The sequence below is a fragment of the Patiria miniata genome, unplaced genomic scaffold, assembly GCF_015706575.1.
Source record: "Patiria miniata isolate m_02_andy unplaced genomic scaffold, ASM1570657v1 HiC_scaffold_20, whole genome shotgun sequence".
Lineage (NCBI taxonomy): Eukaryota > Metazoa > Echinodermata > Asteroidea > Valvatida > Asterinidae > Patiria > Patiria miniata.
This window is the reverse complement of record NW_024037059.1, coordinates 12,232,915-12,253,600: the sequence shown is the minus strand read 5'-3', so window position 1 is coordinate 12,253,600 and position 20,686 is coordinate 12,232,915. Positions and strand designations below refer to the sequence as shown.

The 20,686-nt window shown below is 42.2% G+C and overlaps 1 protein-coding gene across 1 annotated transcript; it reads left to right on the top strand.

Annotated features, from left to right (window-relative positions):
• Window positions 1–376: 376 nt before the first annotated feature.
• LOC119727814 lies at window positions 377–1,825 on the top strand. The gene is made up of 3 exons (XM_038199882.1): window positions 377–429; window positions 576–1,394; window positions 1,534–1,825. Exons 1-3 carry the CDS (start codon window positions 377–379, stop codon window positions 1,823–1,825), a joined length of 1,164 nt encoding a protein of 387 aa, XP_038055810.1.
• The last annotated feature ends 18,861 nt before the right edge of the window (window positions 1,826–20,686 follow it).

Sequence of the window (20,686 nt, the reverse complement as noted above, 5' to 3'; positions counted from 1 at the left end):
TAGAGCTGTTCCAAATACGTTCTAGTGTTAAAGCGTTCATAATGTTTGCTGAGTTATTCACAAAAGTTTAGCGTTCGTGATCACCACTGTAACAGACCACAGTTTACACTCAGTCTCAAGTGAAAGTTCAGCAACAACAAAAGACTGTTCCTTATCTTAAGGAAAGGGGATGTTATGGAGTGGCATTACGCGGCCACCGTATCCATATTCTATGATGTTATTGCGGGCTGTTAATAAACGTCTCTCAGTGAATGCTACACTTGAGTCCTGCCGTCTTTAGAACAGTTCCACAAAACCTACTGCCCGTCCTAGACTGAACTGGTCTGCAAGGCTTCAGATAGAGAACTTGCATCTTCTATTGAGGACCGTATCACCCATGAGTGGTCCTCATTGTGCCCTGACGACCAATCTTATGGCTCCTTCGTCAAAGTGTGTGAGAGTGTTGGGAAGTCTCTCCTTCCATCACAAACCAAACGACCACCTAGCATTGCATCATCGACACCAGTCAATGTAGCTCGAAGAAAGGTACTCACCTCCTAACCAACCAATCTTCCTGCTGCTCAATCCAACCTCAGTAGTGTGTATGACGAGCAAGAAGACCTCAGAGTCAACAACATCCTCAGTGCTTTTGACGAGTGGGAATCGATCAACTCCATCCAAAATGCCTGGAAACTGGTAAAACAGCTCTCTGGTAAACGTCCAAACACCGTTTTCATTCAAGGTGATGATCGACTTGCCTCTTGGAAATCCCATTTTGAGAAGCTTCTCAGCTCTGATAATGCCTCCAATGACCCAGTCTCCATTGATCCCGTCTTTGATCCAAACCCTAACATCCCAGCTGGCAAATTCTCCCAAGCCGAGGTCAACATAGCCATTAAACAAATGAAGCTTGGCAAGGCTCCTGGTCTAGACAACATACCTATTGAAGTTTGGAGGCTTCCTAAACTTAAGAAATATCTCACAAGGTTCTGCAATGCAACCCTTGAAGGCAACCGCCCTCCAGAATGGGGCTTTTCCGGCATCGTCCCAGTTCCAAAGAAAGGGGACCTCACCATCCCAGACAACTACCGGGGAATCAGCCTCTCTCAAACTGCTGCCAAGGTATACAATCGACTACTTCTGAATCGCATTCGACCGGAAGTTGAGAAGATACTCCGTCCCAATCAAAGTGGCTTTCGGCCTCTACGTTCAACCTCATCTCAAATCCTTGCCCTCAGGCGCCTTATTGAGGAAATTCGTAACCACCAGAAGGAAGCTGCCATCATTTTTATCGATTTCTGTAAAGCATTTGACTCTGTTGACAGACCAACAATGTTTAAGATCCTGCATGCTTACGGTATCCCGGAGGAGACCACTAATGCCATCAAAAAGTGTTGTTGTTCTCACTCCCGAAGGTGAATCAGATTCGTTCTCCGTCAACACTGGAGTTCTTCAAGGTGATCCTCTCGCCCCGTACCTATTCATCATAGTTCTGGATTATGCCCTGCGGACAGCATTAAGTGTAACCGATGGTCTCACCCTCTCACGCCGTAGGAGTAGTAGACACCCTGCCCAATATCTATCCGACCTAGATTATGCAGATGACATTAGTCTGCTTGCAGACACCCTCCTTGATGCCGAATCTCTCCTCCATAAAGTAGGAGCTTGCTGCAAGTCCGTTGGTCTCTCTCTTAACGCAAAGAAGACTAAGGACATGTACATGGTCATCAACCCATCTTCCTCTGATGACGTCACTGCACTAGATGGCAGTAAGCTCGATAAAGTTGATGACTTCAAGTATCTGGGCTCCTACACCAACACAGCTCATGACATCGAGTGTGTTTAATAGGAAGGGGCGTAATCATACATGTCGCCACTACATTTTAAGTTAAATGGAATGGAGTTTGGCCGCCACCATGCATTTAAGTTTTTATCAGACTTGTGTTTTCTTAAAAGGAAGTGGTTTTCTGGCTAGAAAAATAGCAAGGAAGAACCGGTTTTGTGCAGGCAAAATTCAGGAAATAATCTGTTGATATTAATAACTTGTTGGAAAGTTCCAAGGTCATTCCAAGAAGGTTGCCGCCGTGAATTAGGGTTAAAACATGGGAGGGGATGGGATTTGCTATCAGCATCAGCAGGGCCGTTCCTCATTCTTTTCTTTTTATGGGATGTATGATAACATTGGAGTACGAGGGGCTCTGCGAGCTGATGAATCTTTTTTTGAAAACATTGTGTTTGCAACCAGCTAGGGAAGATTTTCGTTTATTTAAAACTTACAAGCACTGGTATGGATACCTGTGTAGTTATATGACTAAACTGCCTAGAGCGTATTTGTTAAGGGTTTTTTTTCCTTTTTTGGAAATTCAATACGCATATAGGGAGTAAGATCAGTTCCACTGCTGGGTTGCGGTAATGGGTGGGTTATAACTTGTCAACACATACCTCGCCAGCGGGCCCATTAGATTGGTGATAACCGGAGAGCGGGAGTTTCAAAAAAACTCATCCGGTGTATAGGCGACGCAGGGACTGGTTTGTGTACATGTGGTTTTTGTTTCTAGTTCACTTAATGTTTTGATTTATACCGGTGATAATATGCCGTCCCACCTGTTTTTCTTTTTTGTGTGTCGGGGGAAACAGTGCATATTTTCTGTGCCCTTTTTACGCACTTCATCAGTCACCCTTTGTTTAATTCTTTTGTACGTATTTACTTTATTGCTAATGATGGTAAAGAATATTTTACGCGTTAGCTTTTCTTGTAATGATCAGACTAGGTGGATTCCTTATTTTTTTATTTTTTATTTCGAAATCCATGCCTAAATGACCATTATGTTAGTTCTGTTCTTCAAGAAGTTCCAAAAGGATTTGAACGTTCTCCTCATCCAAGTTTTTTTCTTGGTTGGATGGTGGAGATGGGTTAATCCTTGAACGGACCAGGCCATCTTTTATGTTTTTTTGTCGTTTGTATGCCAGGATGGGTTGGGTTGCAAAGAGTGCACTGAGAAAATCATTATCGCTGATCAGATTCCAGTGTTTCAGAAGGGCCTGCTTAAGAGCTGGGTGTTTAATTTGTGGGTTGTAGGGTAAAACAAAGACCAGCGGGATATTCTTTTCGGTTTTTGCACGCTTTTTAGAGTTCACGCGAGTTTCGCCTTTTTGGGGAAGAAGGGCTAAATCTTCTTGGTTGTATCCGCGTTTTTGTAGTTTGTCTTTGAAGAATTCAACCTTCTCCTCAAATTCTTTTGAGTGTGTGCATATACGGTCATATCTCATTACTTCTCCCTTAATCAAACCGCCAAATACTGACTCAGGGTGGGCTGAATCTCGAGCAAGATACTGAAAGGTATCAGTTTTTTTGGTTGCTACTCGAGTATCCAATTTCCCTTCTTTTTTGAACCGTTCGCCTTTGTAGATGACGAGGTCGAGGAAGGTGACTTGACTGTTCGAAATCTCTGACGTGAACTTGAGCGTGGGATGAATTTGGTTTAGAGTTTGGACGAGGTCACCGGCTTGGTCTTCGTTACCGTTAAATATTATTAAGACGTCGTCCCTGTATCTCATGTAACTCACAATTGAAGGATTGTGTGGGAGAATAATTTCTTGTTCATATTTGAACAGGGTTATATCGCATATTTCTGGACTGCATTCGCTTCCCATAGCCACGCCAATTTTCTGTCTGAAGAACTTTCCATTGAATTCAAATATGTTTCGATGCATGATAAGTTCCAGGAGACAGCGAGCGTGTTCTCTTGTAGGTTTGGGTATTGCGTACAGACTGTTATCGGCAACTTCAAGTGCATCGCAGACTGATTCAATTGCCTCATCTTGTGGGCAGTTTGTATACATGGACACAATATCCAATGTGATCAATAGGCTATCCTGCTTCAATGTCACGTTGTTTAGTTTTTCAAGCACATGCCCGGAATCGCGTGTATATGTGCTTTGTTGTTTGACAATCGGAAGCAGAAAATAGTCTATGTATTTTGAAATTGATTGAGTCGGACCTCCGCAACCACTAATAATAGGCCTCCCCACAAACCGCGTTTCTTTGGGTGCTTCTTTGTGAACTTTCGGTAAGAGGTAGAGGCAAGGAGTTTTGATGTCGTGGTTGTCATGGTTGAGAAACTCAAATGTTTTTTTGGATATTACTCCATCAATGTGAAGTCTGCGTATGGCTTGAGCGACCTGTTGTGCGGTTTCCCCAGTCAGATCCCTATCAATCTCTTCATAATGTGGGCCTGATAATTGTCGTAGCCCCTCATGTATATAGTCTTGTCTGTTTAGAACACATACACCGCGGCCTTTATCGAATGGTTTAATGACTATGTCTCGTCTTTGCTTAAGGCCCCGTGGATTAATTCCGATTTGCGTGCGCCCCCGTGCGCACGCGTGCGCACGCGTGCTCATGCGTGCTACCCCGTGCTGCACGGGTCTGCCCGCAATTGCGTGCCGTTGCGTGCCGTTGCGGGCAACTGCGTGCCATTGCGTGCTTATGCGGGCTATTGAGCACAGGCAAGGGTTGCTACACTAATCCCTAGATTAACGCTGACAAAAGAAATTGGGTAGCCGGCCAAGGCGGCACCAGACAAAGAGGTTGTGATAAATAATGAAAGGTTTGCGATGAAAGGGCTGGAGTTCCAATGACATAAAAGACGTTGGTGCCTGGCAGTGCCACAATGCATGGTGTCTGGATTACTCTTTTATGATACGTGACATTACATGTACATGTACTGCACTTTACGTACGTAAGGCTAGGCTATTTTCATAGCTTTTTTGCGTCGTTTGATTGAGCTCCGGACATATTATATTTCTTTTTATTTTTCGTTGAGAGCTTCGGTTTTAATTGAAAGACACCGAACGTTCTTACTGTAAATATGAACGTCAGTTGAAAGACTGCTTTATTTATGTCATTTTTCTTAATTTATATTAATCTGCATTTTTAAGAAAGTTCCACTCCATTATTCAAGTTAAACACCAATTATTGAAAGAGAAAGAATACACATCATCAAGTTCATTTTCATCATTCAACTTTATAGTCCTCCGATCAAAAGTCATGATAGGCACTGCTGTACATCAATCATAGGCCTGCACGTACGTATCGTCATGATATGTTGATAAAGTAATAGGCCTCATAATTTGGGCCGTGCCCATTGAGAGTCAAGTTGATTTTTTTGTTGCAATGGCGATCGGTATTTTATTTGCTGTAGGCCCATGCATGCACAATTGAAGTTGAATGTTTTGTTCGTTTCATTGTAACTGTTGTATCCATTTTCTCATTGACATAAAAAAAAATGTTATGTGCTCTCAAATTTGATTTGTGAATTTCAAATTGTGTGGCAAAATATGAAATTTTTAGGGCACTTAGTGCTATTAATAAGCATATTAGTGAAGTTTTGCTTTTGGTCCCCAAAAAGTGAAGTGATGCACCATATTCCACGAAACTTGACGCTGAAATTTCCAACAACTTCTAGAGCCAAATATGAAAATATTCCCATATCTGGCCATCAGTAATTTTTCCCTTAAATGACCTATCAGCCATCAAAAAGTGATACTATATATGTCCTAAAAAATCTAAATTTGCAGGGACAAGTTTTGAATTGAGAAAACACTTAGAAATTTTCAGACCTGCAGTCCCGTAGGGTTTGTGCACAGGGTGACAAATGATTACCAGATATAGGAATCTTTCCGGCCATTTAGTTAATCCGGTGTTTATCACCTCCTGCCCCGATTTCCACGCAGCCCTGATTTTTTTTGGCACAATTGCAGAATACCCCACCACTCAATCTACCAAAAGTATAGTTCCAATCCCGCCCAGCACAACGCAGCACACGGAATATGTGTCCACGCATTATCTCTGTTTATAAAAACCACCACCGCGTGTCAGACAACGTCTGGCAATGGCCGATCCCGCTCCACACAACACGGAACATGCGTGCACGCGTTATTACTGTTAAATACCGCCAGCCAGACTACATGTAAGTCTGACACCACTTCCATCAGCGTACAATACCATGCGGTTGTAGACCAGTCTGGCTGCGTCTCGCCGTTTACAAAATTCTCTCATTTCGCTTCTGTACCCCGACCTTTAAAATTTCTTTGCGGCAAGGTGCGGCAAGCTTTTAATAATTTCTTTTGATACCACTGTTTCAATAAAAGTCTGCACTTAGTTCTGGGTACGAGTGTACCAGTCCGTACCATTTTTATTTATAAAGTTATGATAAAGACAGTTCGATTTTTCAAGTAGATTTTAATTCTACACGGTGTTTTAAATGAAAGTACCGGCTCACGCGGTAATGTTTGGGGCATTTCCTGTCCTTTCCTGGGCACTTTTATCATTTCGATAAAATTTCCTGTCTTTTTGGAACGCGTGTAATTATTGGTACCACCAGAGTAGATGAGTCATGCTTGGCCCTGCCAAGTGTTTACAATTAACTAATGAGCGGATTAAGGGACACAATGGCTAAAGTCCAAGACGATGTCTATTGTGCATTTCTGCGGTTTGTTTGTAATGTTGTACCGCCTGGCACTGAGCCCGTTTGCGTGCCACTGCGTGCAAGTCCGTGCCAATGCGTGCCGATGCGGGCCAGTGGGTTCAAAATCTCCTTTGTTCGAGCTTGCCTGCGTGCGCACGCGTGCGCACGGGGGCGCACGGGGGCGCACGCAAATCGGAATTAATCCACGGGGCCTTATACCTGTAGAACTGGCGTTTTGTCTTTCTGATTGTCTTGTTTGACACCAAGATGAGCAGATGTTACGGCATTGTGGGTAACTCGTAAGTCGTAACACAGTATTTTTCAGCTAGTCGAGGACTACGAGTTGAAGATATGACTTTGTTTTGTCGGAAGTTACCGCCATTTATACAGTACTCCGTTCTGCAAGGTCTTTGACGAGCCACTGTGTCTCTACAGTTACGTTGGGGTGATTGATCCAACCACTCAAGTACAACTTTCAGTTCTGAGTCTGCTCTTTGCATCACAGCAATTTTCTCCGAGGTACATAAACGTTGACCCACGATGCGGTATGTCCGTCACTTGAACCGGTGTTAGTAACCATGGTGGCACGATCGCCTGGAAAATATCTGTCTCTGTCATCCGGCTTTTCAGTCAGATTAGATTGTTCTGCACTTTGCAATCCGGTACTTACACCGGTACTGCATTCTTGCCGGGAACAGAGGGCGAGTTGCAGTTCTTTCCTTTCTAACCGAGTCAGTGGAGTTTTTCGCACGTTTTGGTCGCATGGCCCGAATGGCGGCGGACAAGTAAGGGTGTCCGGGAGTTTCTCCAGTAGGCGAGTCTGTGTTTGCAAAATAGCAGATCGGAATTCTGTCCCTACTGCCGACGCTGAACTTCAATGCACGAGCTCCAAATATGCCCAACTAGGCTGCGCACACCACCAAGTAGGAGTGCTATACCACTGTTACCATCAGTATGAGAACTGTCACGAATGATACGGTATTGAATATTTCGGAGGCGACGTCACTGCACGGGTGTGGCACTTAGTGAGCATGTTCTGAGGGGTTTGAGCTTCAGCAGAGTTAGTGTTGATGCTTCTGGTCGATAGATGGATTAACGTTGTCGACTTTATTGAAATGAGACCACTGCTCACTTTTAGCGCCGTACTTGTCACAATCGTCGGGGTAGCACGGCACCCTGGAGATCTCGAGAGGGCGTCAGCATTGCCGTGTTTCTGCCCTTCGCGATGTTCAATTATAAAGTCAAACTTCATTCTTATAGGCTCTAACAATGTGCCCAAAACAAACTCTTTTTTTGCGTAATCAATATCTCAGGGGGATTTTCGTGAGTGGAGTAAATAGCTCTTGTTTTCGTTAATATGTTTTCCCTCCCCTTTCCCCGCCTTCTTTTTCAGACTCCTCTCAGTAGGGTTTGTACACGTTTTTCTTCCACCAATACACTTTGGCCCTTTCGTCAATCTGATTGACTTTAGACTTGGCACACACGTATACTACCACCCATAGATGGTCTCTGACGATTTTCGTTGCGATTACGTCGTCGTGTGCCGTGTGAAAATTGAAGTGAGATCATGTTGACGTCATCACATGTCTAAGGCCTACATCTAAAGAACAATAGTTGCGATTTGGTTGTAGCTTGATTTTATGAACCTATATCGGGATATGTTAAAGGTAAAAATTGAGTGACGTCGTGATAACGTCATCACAAGTCATGTGACGTTACATTAAATGTGTATTTTCAAATGTCTTTATCTGCAGAACTGCATGTCCAATTTGGTTGTTATTTGGTAGGTACCTAGACCGAGATTAATTATGAGTGCAAGTGTGAAACAAACAGCAGTGTGCAACTTAAACCCAAATGTGGACCCAAATTCGCCACTTAAGACAATCACTGGGAGTCATCCATCCGTTTTCGGTTGTTACGTCAATTCTTTTTTTTCTGTTTGTATTTCGCTCTCATAACGTTTTTGTCTCGGGTTACTTGGTTGTAGTTTCTTTTCAATGGAAACCGGTACCCTTAACACCCCCCCCCCCTAAAAAAGAAAGAACTGAAATTTGAAATGGATGGTTAACGTGTAGCTCATCCAGTGTTATCGAAATTGAACGGAATTTTGATACAGCTCCTGCCCGTTTCATGATCGATGCATAAGAAACAAACTTGCATCAAACTTAATTGCATCAAATGCGTGCTCACCTCGACGTATACGTTGCTGATAGTCTTATTGTTAAAGTGAAGCGGGTGGTGTTTTTGACGAAACATTCAGAGCCCACACGTTGAATACGTAAGGAAAACATTATGTTAAACAGAATTCGTGATTATGTTCCCCGAAAGCAGCCTTTGTACACTTGTTGTCAGCTGTAGTAATGCCAACTTTAGAGTACTGTGGTACTGTATGGGGAGAGTAACTTGAGAGTATTGTACTGTATAGTACTGTATGTCATAAGCGCCCTTTTTCATGTGCGCCTTTTTTTTCACGAGTTTCCCTTTTTAACGAATGGTCGAATGTTCATTTGTCTGAAAGTTCAATAGTCGGAATTTGGCATATGTTTGAAATGAATAAAAGGCTCAACAGTTCGAAGGCTCAATCCGAAAAGCACGCAAGGAATATCGTCTATTCGGACTTTCGAACCTCCGGACTAACGGCAAGGGCGGATCCAGAACCAAATTTTCGGGGGGGGGGGGTGACTCAAGATGTTGAGTTTTTTTCTAAACGGGGAAGGGGATTAAGTACCTAGTATTGTGTGCTATTTCTACATTTTATATTAAAACTAAAAGATATGTTTAGCTGATTTAGTTTGCGAGGGAGATACGCAACGCTTTGATTAATTTCCTTTAAAAAATAAAAAAGGTGTCTTCACTCCTTCAATTTTTTTGTATTGACAAGTTCGTGTTTTTTTGTGGTAACTCTACTTAATAAAAATGTTAGTAACTATACTTAACTATTAAAAATATCACTGAATCACATCGATATTTCGATAAAAAGCTGTCGAAAAATATTTGCATCAGAGTAACCTCTGGATAAATAGTGGCATCAGAACTTATAGGATTCAGACGGAGGCAAATATTCTCACGCTTCTAAACAGGGCAATAAATGGCTCGGTTGTCTTACACGTTTGCTGCGGCCACTATGAATTACACCAGGACGAGTTTTTCTCAGAGCTGGGTGATACCATTCACTTATAGATATCTTTTACATCTTGACATCGATCTTTCAGATGGCTTGTTAATGCCTGCCACAGTTTAACAAGCTTAAACGATTTCGTCAAAAGAGGTATTATTTTAGTTCCAACGATCAGTCAATTGGCTGATCGGTTGAACATCACCTACATTTCTTGAACGGGACGTCCAAGTAAGCTTTTGGGTAATAATTGGTTAGGTTCCTTTTAAGATAAACGCAAATGATCCTATGGCGAATTAGGGTCCTGCAGGGCCTAAGATGCACACTGACACCCTTTACACTTGCGGCGGACGAGCACGATGGAAAACTCGGTCAATGTGGATGTTTATTTACAACAAAGCGCACCAAAGAAAAGGCGTTTCGGCTAAAACCGTTTAGACATCGTACTATAGAAGATGAAACCGTTCTGGGTTAGTGCTAAACTCTTCCCCTCCGTTTTTACTTTTTTAGCTGCGAGATAAACCCGATTCGATGTAACTTTAAAACCGTTCACCGACACCGTTTTGGCACAAACGTTACAGTAAATCGACTTGAACTCGTGTTTTGGAGCGCTTTTAAACCGGTGTCTGAACGCCCCCTGATTCGAACATTGCTCCCAGTGAGATCATAAATGGACTGTCATTAAGCGTTCACTTGATTAATTTACAATCGATTTGCAACACCCCTATTAAACCAAGTTGATGTGTTCTTTATAAAAGGTCGTATTTGAAGGAAATTAAATCTTTTACTTTCAGTGATTATTGACGACTCAGATTCATCACGATGGCTTGGGGTTGTTCATCGTTCGCCCTGCTGGCTACCATCGCTTTAATGCTGTGTGCCATCACTTCCGCTCAGTCTTCATCAAGTAAGTGGGAATCCTCCGTTGATGGTAAGGATAGAATCTTACTTGTCTCAGCTTATAATAGATTTCCCAGAAGTTCACGTTTCATTTGCTCCAACTCGACGAAATGCAAAGGATATCCTTTAATCTTTTAACAATACACTTTACCCCCCGTCAAGATCCAGTGTCATCGTAAACGCTTTCTGGATTCATATTACATCCCTATTAAAACGATAATAGCATTATCACATGTCTGCTCCTCTCTGGTGGGCGTTTCATTTCATCAGAAACCGAGGGGGTACAAACACGAAGTTTGTTGATAGAGTGTTCGCTGTTGGATGGTAGGATGTAATGTGGGTAAATACATGCACTTCGATTCACTTGTTCGTTCTACGTATGATACAGTACACCGGTGTTGTAGTCGATTTCCTGGAGTCGAGTCCGTCTCGAATCATTTGGTTCCCAGTAGTCCGAGTCACGAGACTTTTGAGTCAGGTCCGAGTCCAGCTACATTTCTCTAGGCCCGAGAATTGGTAGGGTATTCGCTGATACATTGAAGAATTACACCAGCGATATGGAGAAGCGCCAACCTGCTCCAAACACAATCGGCAGTTTATACCACAATTTTGTATCATGAACAATGATATGAAGACTGATTTTATCAGTTTTCCTCTTATTGGATCCTACGAAAGCCCATTAGCGCCACTGCAAGTATATATGTTGCGGATTATTTAATTCGTTATTACGGATTACTAATTCGTTATAACGGATTATTTAATTCGTTATTACGGATTATTAATTCGTTATAACGGATTATTAATTCGTTATTACGGATTATTAATTAGTTATTACGGATTACCAATTCGTTATAACGGATTATTAATTAGTAATTACGGATTATTTAATTCGTTATAAGGATTACTAATTCGTCATAACGGATTATTTAATTCGTTATTACGGATTACCAATTCGTTATTACGGATTATTAATTCGTTATTACGGAAAATTAATTCGTAATTACGGATTATTTAATTCGTTATTACGGATTATTAATTCGTTATTACGGATTATTAATTAATTATTACGGATTACCAATTCGTTATAACGGATTATTAATTCGTTATTACGGATTATTTAATTCGTTATTACGGATTACTAATTCGTAATAACGGATTATTTAATTCGTTATTATGCTTGCATTTTCGACTAAAACAAATCAACAATTTACGCTATAGGAACTATTTGACCTTATTGCATGTTTTAACACAATCTTAAAGATATAATGTCCGGACTCTTTAAGAAATTCGAATTTTTTTCCTTAACGTATAGTCATCTTGAATCTTTTATTCGGACGATAAAACCTTTTCTCTTATTTTTGATAACTGCAAACCTCTTGAGGAAAGGCTTTTTCATTGGTTTTGTGCACAAACAGATCCGCCTTGCGAGCAGACTGGTTACCTGTCTCTATATCATCTTTACTGATAGATACGGGTACCATTCTACGAGAGCTGGGTTATTGTTGGGCCGCAAATTATTCTAATTTGTGAAGTCATTCAAGTCAATATGCCAAAACGTACCGTGGGTCTGACGTCTCATTCAAAATGATTTTTTGGGTAGAGCCAGCTAAAATAATTCTTTCTTCTTGGTGAAACTCCAAAACAGCCCGGACAGAACATCAGGTAGATAACATATTTAGGCTACATCCTGGGTGCAATGAGAGTTCGTGCATATGAGGTCACATCAATCATCAACTCACAAGAAGAAGAATACTTCAGTCATTCAAAGGTTTACCACTGAGGAAATTTTACTTTGTGCGACGAGTGGAAACTAATTCTCGACTTTTGATTCTTCTATCAAACAACATTCATATTGCTTATTGTATTAATTCTCTTTCAATTGTGTGCGGTAACAGAGCGCTGCCCGCCCGAGTGTACGTGCGGCACTTGGTGCGTTGAGTGTTCTCGCGGTTGGAATCTTGAAACCATCCAAAGCATCGACAACAGTACAGAATGTCTGTAAGAAACACGCCTAGTTTGTTTGATTATAAAAACATTTTGCACCCATAAACTTTACTGTTGCGGTGATTTGTTTTCATTCTGTCATTGTTTTGTTTCTCATTAATAATAACAATAAGGAGAACTGATTTTATTTGAAGCATTACCTAGTTTCCCCTTTAGGACGTTAGTAAAAAAGTACGACACAATAACGGAAGACAATATATAGAATGAGGACTAGAAGAACAAACAACGTGCACAATTTGACGGATTGACATAAACTGTTTGAAGGTATAAATTAAGCTTAAAGATCCTGGTCTGAAAGGTTGAAGATTGAATACTAAGTTTATTCAAAGCTTATGTCAAGAATTTAAAATGAGATTGTATCGTAAAACGCTTGTTTTGTTTTTACATTTTGTGCTATAAATTGCACTTGCAAATTATACGAGTCTAATAATGTGCACTGAAAGGGGACAGTATACTGCAGTAGGTCCTATCTAATCCAATTATCATAGTAGATCTGTCCAACCCAGCAATGTAATTTCTTCATCTTTTCGTTTCATGATTGTCCACAGGATACTAAGAGAAGGCAATATCTCACATCTGGAGCCAGGCGTATTCCAAGGATTTTCTCGTCTCGGATGGCTGTGAGTGTTTAGTACCTATTTTGGGTGTCTGCGTTTGTTGCAAAGACCCGCCCTGTGAGTAGACTGGTTCCATGTCCTTACATTATCGATCTTGATAGGGGTAGGAACCAGTTTACACTACAGAAAGTGAATTACCGATGGGCGTATTTGTAAAAATTTAACGAAAACCTATTTTCCCTCATTCAATAGAAAACCCGAATGATTCACATTTCAAGCTGGCCCACTGTTTTACAGTTTTTTTTTCACCGGTTTATTTTTTTCTTTCTCTTTTGGTCTGTACTTTTTCTGATATTTGTATATACTCCGGTTGTTTTTCAAAACGTGTAACATAATTCGAGTATGTTCCTTTCATTCTGTTTTCATTAACTACATACCCATTAAAGACATACCCATTCAAGGGCGGATCCAAAACACAATTTTTTGGGGGGTGGGGCAAAAAAACAATTGTCCCCCAAAAATTGTACCAAAACATTACGGCGTGGTGTTAGATTTTTTTTGTTTTTTGATTCTTGAATGATGTTGTGTGGTGCGATCTGATTGCAATGTCTGACCACTCGAACCATTTTTTTTGTTAGGAAAAGATGGTGTTGTGGGCAGTGCCTGCCTTTATTGCGACGTCACTTAAATAAACACCAATTGGGTTCGTTTTTTGCCCCCCCCCCCTCACTGGATCCGTCCTTGTACCCATTAAAGACGTCTGAACACGCAGAAACTATGCTCAGATTCACTGCCAACTCATTATAAATCGAAATGCTCAACACAGTTCCACCAGTGACGATTGGGAAGAATCAATATCAGAACAGGAAGTGATGATTGGAGGATTGAGGAAGCTGTTAAACAAACGGCCAGAGCTAGAATCTCAGTGTGCGGCTTACAGGAGGTCCCGACACTCAAACAGGGTCACATAACTGGTGAAGCTGCTTGGGATGATTTTATTTGAAGCATTACCTAGTTTCCCCTTTAGGACGTTAGTAAAAAAAAATACGACACAATAACGGAAGACAATATATAGAATGAGGACTAGAAGAACAAACAACGTGCACAATTTGACGGATTGACATAAACTGTTTGAAGGTATAAATTAAGCTTAAAGATCCTGGTCTGAAAGGTTGAAGATTGAATACTAAGTTTATTCAAAGCTTATGTCAAGAATTTAAAATGAGATTGTATCGTAAAACGCTTGTTTTGTTTTTACATTTTGTGCTATAAATTGCACTTGCAAATTATACGAGTCTAATAATGTGCATTGAAAGGGGACAGTATACTGCAGTAGGTCCTATCTAATCCAATTATCATAGTAGATCTGTCCAACCCAGCAATGTAATTTCTTCATCTTTTCGTTTCATGATTGTCCACAGGATACTAAGAGAAGGCAATATCTCACATCTGGAGCCAGGCGTATTCAAAGGATTTTCTCGTCTCGAATGGCTGTAAGTGTTTAGTACCTATTTTGGGTGTCTGCGTTTGTTGCAAAGACCCGCCCTGTGAGTAGACTGGTTCCATGTCCTTACATTATCGATCTTGATAGGGGTAGGAACCAGTTTACACTACAGAAAGTGAATTACCGACGGGCGTATTTGTAAAAATTTAACGAAAACCTATTTTCCCTCATTCAATAGAAACCCGAATGATTCACATTTCAAGCTGGCCCACTGTTTTACAGTTTTTTTCACCGGTTTGTTTTTTTCTTTCTCTTTTGGTCTGTACTTTTTCTGATATTTGTATATACTCCGGTTGTTTTTCAAAACGTGCAACATAATTCGAGTATGTTCCTTTCATTCTGTTTTCATTAACTACACACCCATTAAAGACATACCCATTCAAGGGCGGATCCAAAACACAATTTTTTGGGGGGTGGGGCAAATTGTCCCCCCAAAATTGTACCAAAGTATTACGGCGTGGTGTTAGATTTTTTTGTTTTTTGATTCTTGAATGATGTTGTGTGGTGCGATCTGATGCAATGTCTGACCACTCGAACCATTTTTTTGTTAGGAAAAGATGGTGTTGTGTGCAGTGCCTGCCTTTATTGCGACGTCACTTAAATAAACACCAATTGAGTTCGTTTTTTGCCCCCCCCCCCCCCTCACTGGATCCGTCCTTGTACCCATTAAAGACGTCTGAACACGCAGAAACTATGCTCAGATTCACTGCCAACTCATTATAAATCGAAATGCTCAACACAGTTCCACCAGTGACGATTGGGAACAATCACTATCAGAACAGGAAGTGATGATTGGAGGATTGAGGAAGCTGTTAAACAAACGGCCAGAGCTAGGATCTCAGTGTGCGGCTTACTGGAGGTCCCGACACTCAAACAGGGTCACATAACTGGTGAGGCTGCTGGGGATGATGGTGTCTTGAAAATATGAGGTCCACTGGTCATGCTATGCCAGAACACGTCAATCTGGGGTTGGTTTCATTATTCGATTCGATGTCGACGTTGGTGAAGTCGCCTACATTAGTCCGCGTCTTCTGACAGCTAAACTCACCATCCACGGCTGCAACGTTAAGTAGTAGTTGGATCGCTCCAACGAAAGGCGAAGAAATTTCAAAGTCAACCTTCCACCGCCAATTTGCGGTGACTTCAACGCGACTTGCTCACTGGCCGAATCTCACTGCTATTTTCGACACAACACCACTGTTGAGGCCGGGACATTCTGTGAATAACAACGAAGATCGTTTGCTAGAATACGACCGGGATTTCAAACTGTCGCTATTGAATATATGTGGTATGATCAACATACGGCCCGCTACTGGACTTGATACAGCAATGACGGTGTTACCAAGAAAGTCCTCTACTACATCTTATGTGATAGCTGGATGAAACAAAAATGTGTTCACTTGTCGAGTGATGCGCTCATTTGACTTCTCGTCTGATCACGACTAGCTGCTGGTTGCATCGCTTGGAACACCAGTGAACCGGCAGGCGCGTTTTCGTCTACGTCGCTCCAAACCACCACGAACACTCGATCTAGATGAGCTAAAGACCTAGACACCAGAGCAGTCTATAGCGAGCTGGTCAAAGAGAAGCTTAACGTCTTGACATCACCACTGTCGACGATTTCAACGTGAAGGTTGTCGATGCCCTCCAGTCTCCACTACGCTGCTGTATTCGAAATCCCATCGCAAATCGATTTACATAAACGATCCCACGTTGCAGAACTTCTTTCGAAAGCGAGAGGAAGTCAGACGCTCGGGAGAATCAGAGGGATCTAAAGCAAAAAAATGTCCAGGCTGATCCTGATCAGAACCCGTCAGCTCACTAAATGAGCATTTCAAAGCAGAAACTCAGCTCATAAGCTCACTCAATACCCAGCGGAACATAGAAAAGTTGAACGCAACTGCCAAACTCCAAGTTTACTGAGAACCAAGACTGGCATTACCTGCCAAAACCTGACCAAATTCTTGCCCACTTCAAGAACCGCTTCAATCCCATCCAACCCACCTTCCACCCAGCGGAACTCGATCATCCACTGTTGTTAACGACCTTCCTCCAAGAAAATACATCTTAGCCGATATCAACCATGACCCCCCTTCCAAACAGGAAATTGAGGAATGCCTCAAACGCCTCAAGAATCGTAAGGAAAGTAAAGATAGTCTTCCCGAATTCCTTAAATCCATCTACATCAACCCATCCCTTATTGACGCGATCTACAATCTGACGACGCAAATCTGGGCCACCAGGCAAATTGCAAAATGTTCATCCCTTCCACTTAGTTTGTGCGCATGCGCCAACATCTCAGCTAATGCCGGTGACTGTCGACATGGCAGCGCTGCGGAGAGGAAAGACACACCGATTTTAATCTGAAAACGTCCTGTTCATTTTGCTATTATGTGAAATACAATGCAACCGGATGAAATGAAATGAGTTAATTTTTATTTTATTTGCCATATTTTTGTGATGGAAATTCGATATTTCAAGAAAATGTCGTTTTAGATCGTTGTTTGCTTTACATTTCCATGCAATCATCAGCAAAAGGGCCAACTTAAGTTGTTGTTTTTAGTTTTCTCCAGTTTCCCCAAACATGCCATTATCACAGCATTTGAATGAGATATTAAAAAATATTATTGCAGGATTTACGAGTTATTGCGAATAGGTTTGCGTTTCTTAGGTGTGTATTGTTTTTGAAGTTTCCGTCCGTACGTTATACATGAACAAACTGCGTGCCGTCAAAAACGATGTCACCGTGCACAGAAGGCCATGTTGGACCGTCCACATGGAGCACTGGACCAGCTTGCGCCATGCGGAAAATCACGCTGTCCTATGGGTCAGCAGAAAAAACCCGTATTTTCGGCGGATACGTCCTTCTTTCTTGAACTGTCCTATTCGAAATAACTCGGAAATAGGATCATTATTTTTATCTATTCTTTGCCTAAATGGCAATGTCTTTAACTTGTCCAGGAAAACCGGAGAAATATTTTTAAAATTCGATTGATTCACGCAGGGTTGAAGAATTTGCAGGGAAATTCTTTTTCTCATAAAATCTCTTTTATTAAGAGTAATTTTTACATTTGGACAATTTCAGCTCATAACATGATTGTAAAAATCGTGTTCTCAGTAATTTTCATGAGTTTAGGTCGTATGTAACTTGTGGATGATTACCTGGTATGTGATATTGTTTTCGGCTGATCAACGAGTGCGAAATGGCGCCATCTGTCGTCTGATCTATTTCAGAATCTTTTGGTCCCTTACGCATGCGAGAAAAAAACTAAGTGGTGCACAAAGGTCTGGGCATGAACATACGTGAAAAGACCGCCTAAAAGCTCCATCTACGACATGCGAACTCTCCTGGTCCGGATATGCCGATGATTTCATCCATTTCCTCAACACTGCACCTGCACGCCATACCTCCAAACCGCTGCCGCCCTCCTCAACGACGTGTTCGTCAATGTCGATCTCAAGATCAACCTTAAAGACAGAGCCGATGATATCAAACTTTACAACTATTAACCCCAACATCCTCTACCCCTCCTAGGTTATCCAAATCAACAACATGGACATCAAAAACACCGAGACATTCAAGCACCTGGGCACAGTATATCACATGCCCAACCCAACACCAGGGACATCGAAATCAGCTACCGGGTCAACAGCGCACGCTCAAATTGCACCCCTAACAAGGCACTGTTAGTAAATCATTGGATAAAATAATGTGACATTGCGAGTTCCATACCTTGGTAGTCTGATTAAAAGTACACTGACCTATTCCAGCCAAAACTGGAACCCACTGAGGAGGTAAAGACGACATTTGGATGCTGTGTATAGGGACTTTCTACACAGAGTGGTCCGAGGTGGATTTCGCTAAGTCAGCGCAGTTTGGCGAGGAACACAAGTTTCTCTACACCAATGCAAGAATTCACCAAATCTGCGGCACCTCTAACGTCACGACCTTTATCAAAAATCAGCAAAACAGCTACTGTTGTCATATCATCCGCGGAGTTTCAGACCTCACCACAAATAAGCTGCTCTTCAATTCCGACTAATATCAGAAACGAGGCCGCCCCACCCCAACTACCCTCCAACAAGTGAGTGCAAACCGACAATGTACAGAAGCCGAACTTGTCCATGAGCATTGAAGTTCCCGATACACAAGTACCGGTATCCTGCCAATCGTTAGAATAACGAAGCAGTAAACCAAATGAATGAAATGTAGGCCTATGGCAAAAAATTTGATTATCTTTTTCTTCTGAGCAAACTGATATAACTTCAATCGGGAAGTTACAATGTTAATTTTGTCTTTAAGAAAAAGAATATAATGTAACAGATCATAATAACTGTTACATTCACCACAAGGGGGGTTCAGATGATTATGTTGCAATGTTCAGATGTTATGTCTTTGGAATATTTTGTTATACAGGATGTATATAAGAAAGACAAAAAAAGGTATCATATTGTGGCGAAACAGCCGGTGGACTGGTGCGAGTTTACCTTGGCTCGCCTGGTTCCCCGACGTCGTGCGTAGGGTATAGCGCGTAGTCAGAGATTTTAGGCAGTCCGTCTGCAGACGCTGTTGAGTGAACTTCGGAACGCAATTATTGCCGATTACTGAGTTAACCTCGTGCATGTTCGCCGCTGTTATCGGAAGGGTGGACATCGCGGCGTGCTGTTGAAGGCGGATGGTGAGACTTTAGAGTAATAATTAGCAAGCTAGACCTTTTGTTGTAAGGGGAAATTAGCCTGGGTGGCTGTGGGTTGAGCTGGTGACTGGGGACCTAAGGTTCGTGTGGTATGTGCAGCAGTATTCCCTGGTCGGGAATTGGGTTGCCTGTTGCCTGTCGACCTTTGTCGCCAGGAGTCACCTCGGGGTTATAAACCGCGCTCCGTAACCTGAGCCCAGTGATTTCTGTATGCTAGGTTGCATGTGAGGGTTACTCTGGTAAAGTCTTGATCAGTGTGTGCAGTTCATAACTTGTTGCTGTTGATCGCACTGGGTGTGCACAGTGAGGTTCTTGCCACTGTGGGATAATCTTTCTAGATAATCAACGAGGTTAATTACATAGAGCCTGGTTAGGCTGGTTGTTGTAAGCATTGTATAATAAGAGGTTATTGTTGTGTAAGGCTTACTTTATAGGGATAAACCTAGAGCAGCGGGGAACGTTGTTCTGCGAGGTTTATTGGCCACTCATTGAACTTTAAGCCTGTGTATTGGACCGAATAAAGAGTGGTTTCTTGTTCTCTAAGACACATGTGTAGTGAGGTTTATTGAGGTTCCCTGGTCACCTCTAGGTTGCTTGCCACGTGAATTGGTATTCCTTTAGCGTTGGTATATTTCCAACAAACGGACAGGCCTAGGACTTGAATCCTCCGTTCGTGACGTGTTCCCCCCTTATTTGCGTGTAACCGCTCATGCGCATGTAAGGTCATTAAATATTTTTGTGGGATAGTCAGCTCTTGTTGGTGTGGGTGTAATTCCTTATCCATAGACAAGCGAGCGCGCCACAAATGGTGTCAGAAGTGGGATGCTTTAGGTTTACTTTTCACGAGGTTGACAGCATCCTGTGTAAGGTTGCTGAGGTTTAATAACCCTCTTGTGAGGTGTTGTCGTCAATATTTTTTTGTTATTGATTGCACTCATTTTGGTTGTTCTGGTTTTCACTGCAACTGTTGTCGGTTGCAGACGTCAGTATGAGCGACAGTTTCAAGGGTAGTGTTGTCACTTCGGGTGAGGTTGATTCCCCGGGAGTTAATGCTGACAAGTCCCTGGAGGCAGAGAATCAATTGCTGCAATGGGAGGTTCAACAGTTGAAAGCTGAGCTACGGCGGAACTTCCGGAAGGGAAAAACTTCGAGCACGCCTGCTGAAGAGGGTCGTGTTCGGTCTGAGGTTGATTCGGAGATCAATTTCAGGTTGCCGAGGGAAACCTCGGGGTATGCTTCATTTGAGGGTGAACCCAAAGGAGGTTTGGCTAAACCTGGTGGGGCGAACCTTGGTACCAGTACACCACAGGGAAAGTCTTCGCCTGGGGTCAGGTCTGGTGGTGATTTTGGACTGAGTCCAGTCACAAATCCGTTTGTAGGGGTTGTTGCGAGTGATGCTCAGACGCTGCATGCGGACTTAATGAGTTTTGCGACACGACCGCCAACGAGGTGTACTAGCA

Excerpts from the sequence above, each read along its gene's own strand:
- LOC119727814 (XM_038199882.1), top strand. The coding sequence starts at position 377 with ATGAGTGGTCCTCATTGTGCCCTGACGACCAATCTTATGGCTCCTTCG. Across the intron at positions 430-575 it reads CTTATGGCTCCTTCGTCAAA|TAGTGTGTATGACGAGCAAG; the intron begins GTGTGTGAGAGT and ends ATCCAACCTCAG. Across the intron at positions 1,395-1,533 it reads TGTTGTTCTCACTCCCGAAG|GAGTAGTAGACACCCTGCCC; the intron begins GTGAATCAGATT and ends CTCACGCCGTAG.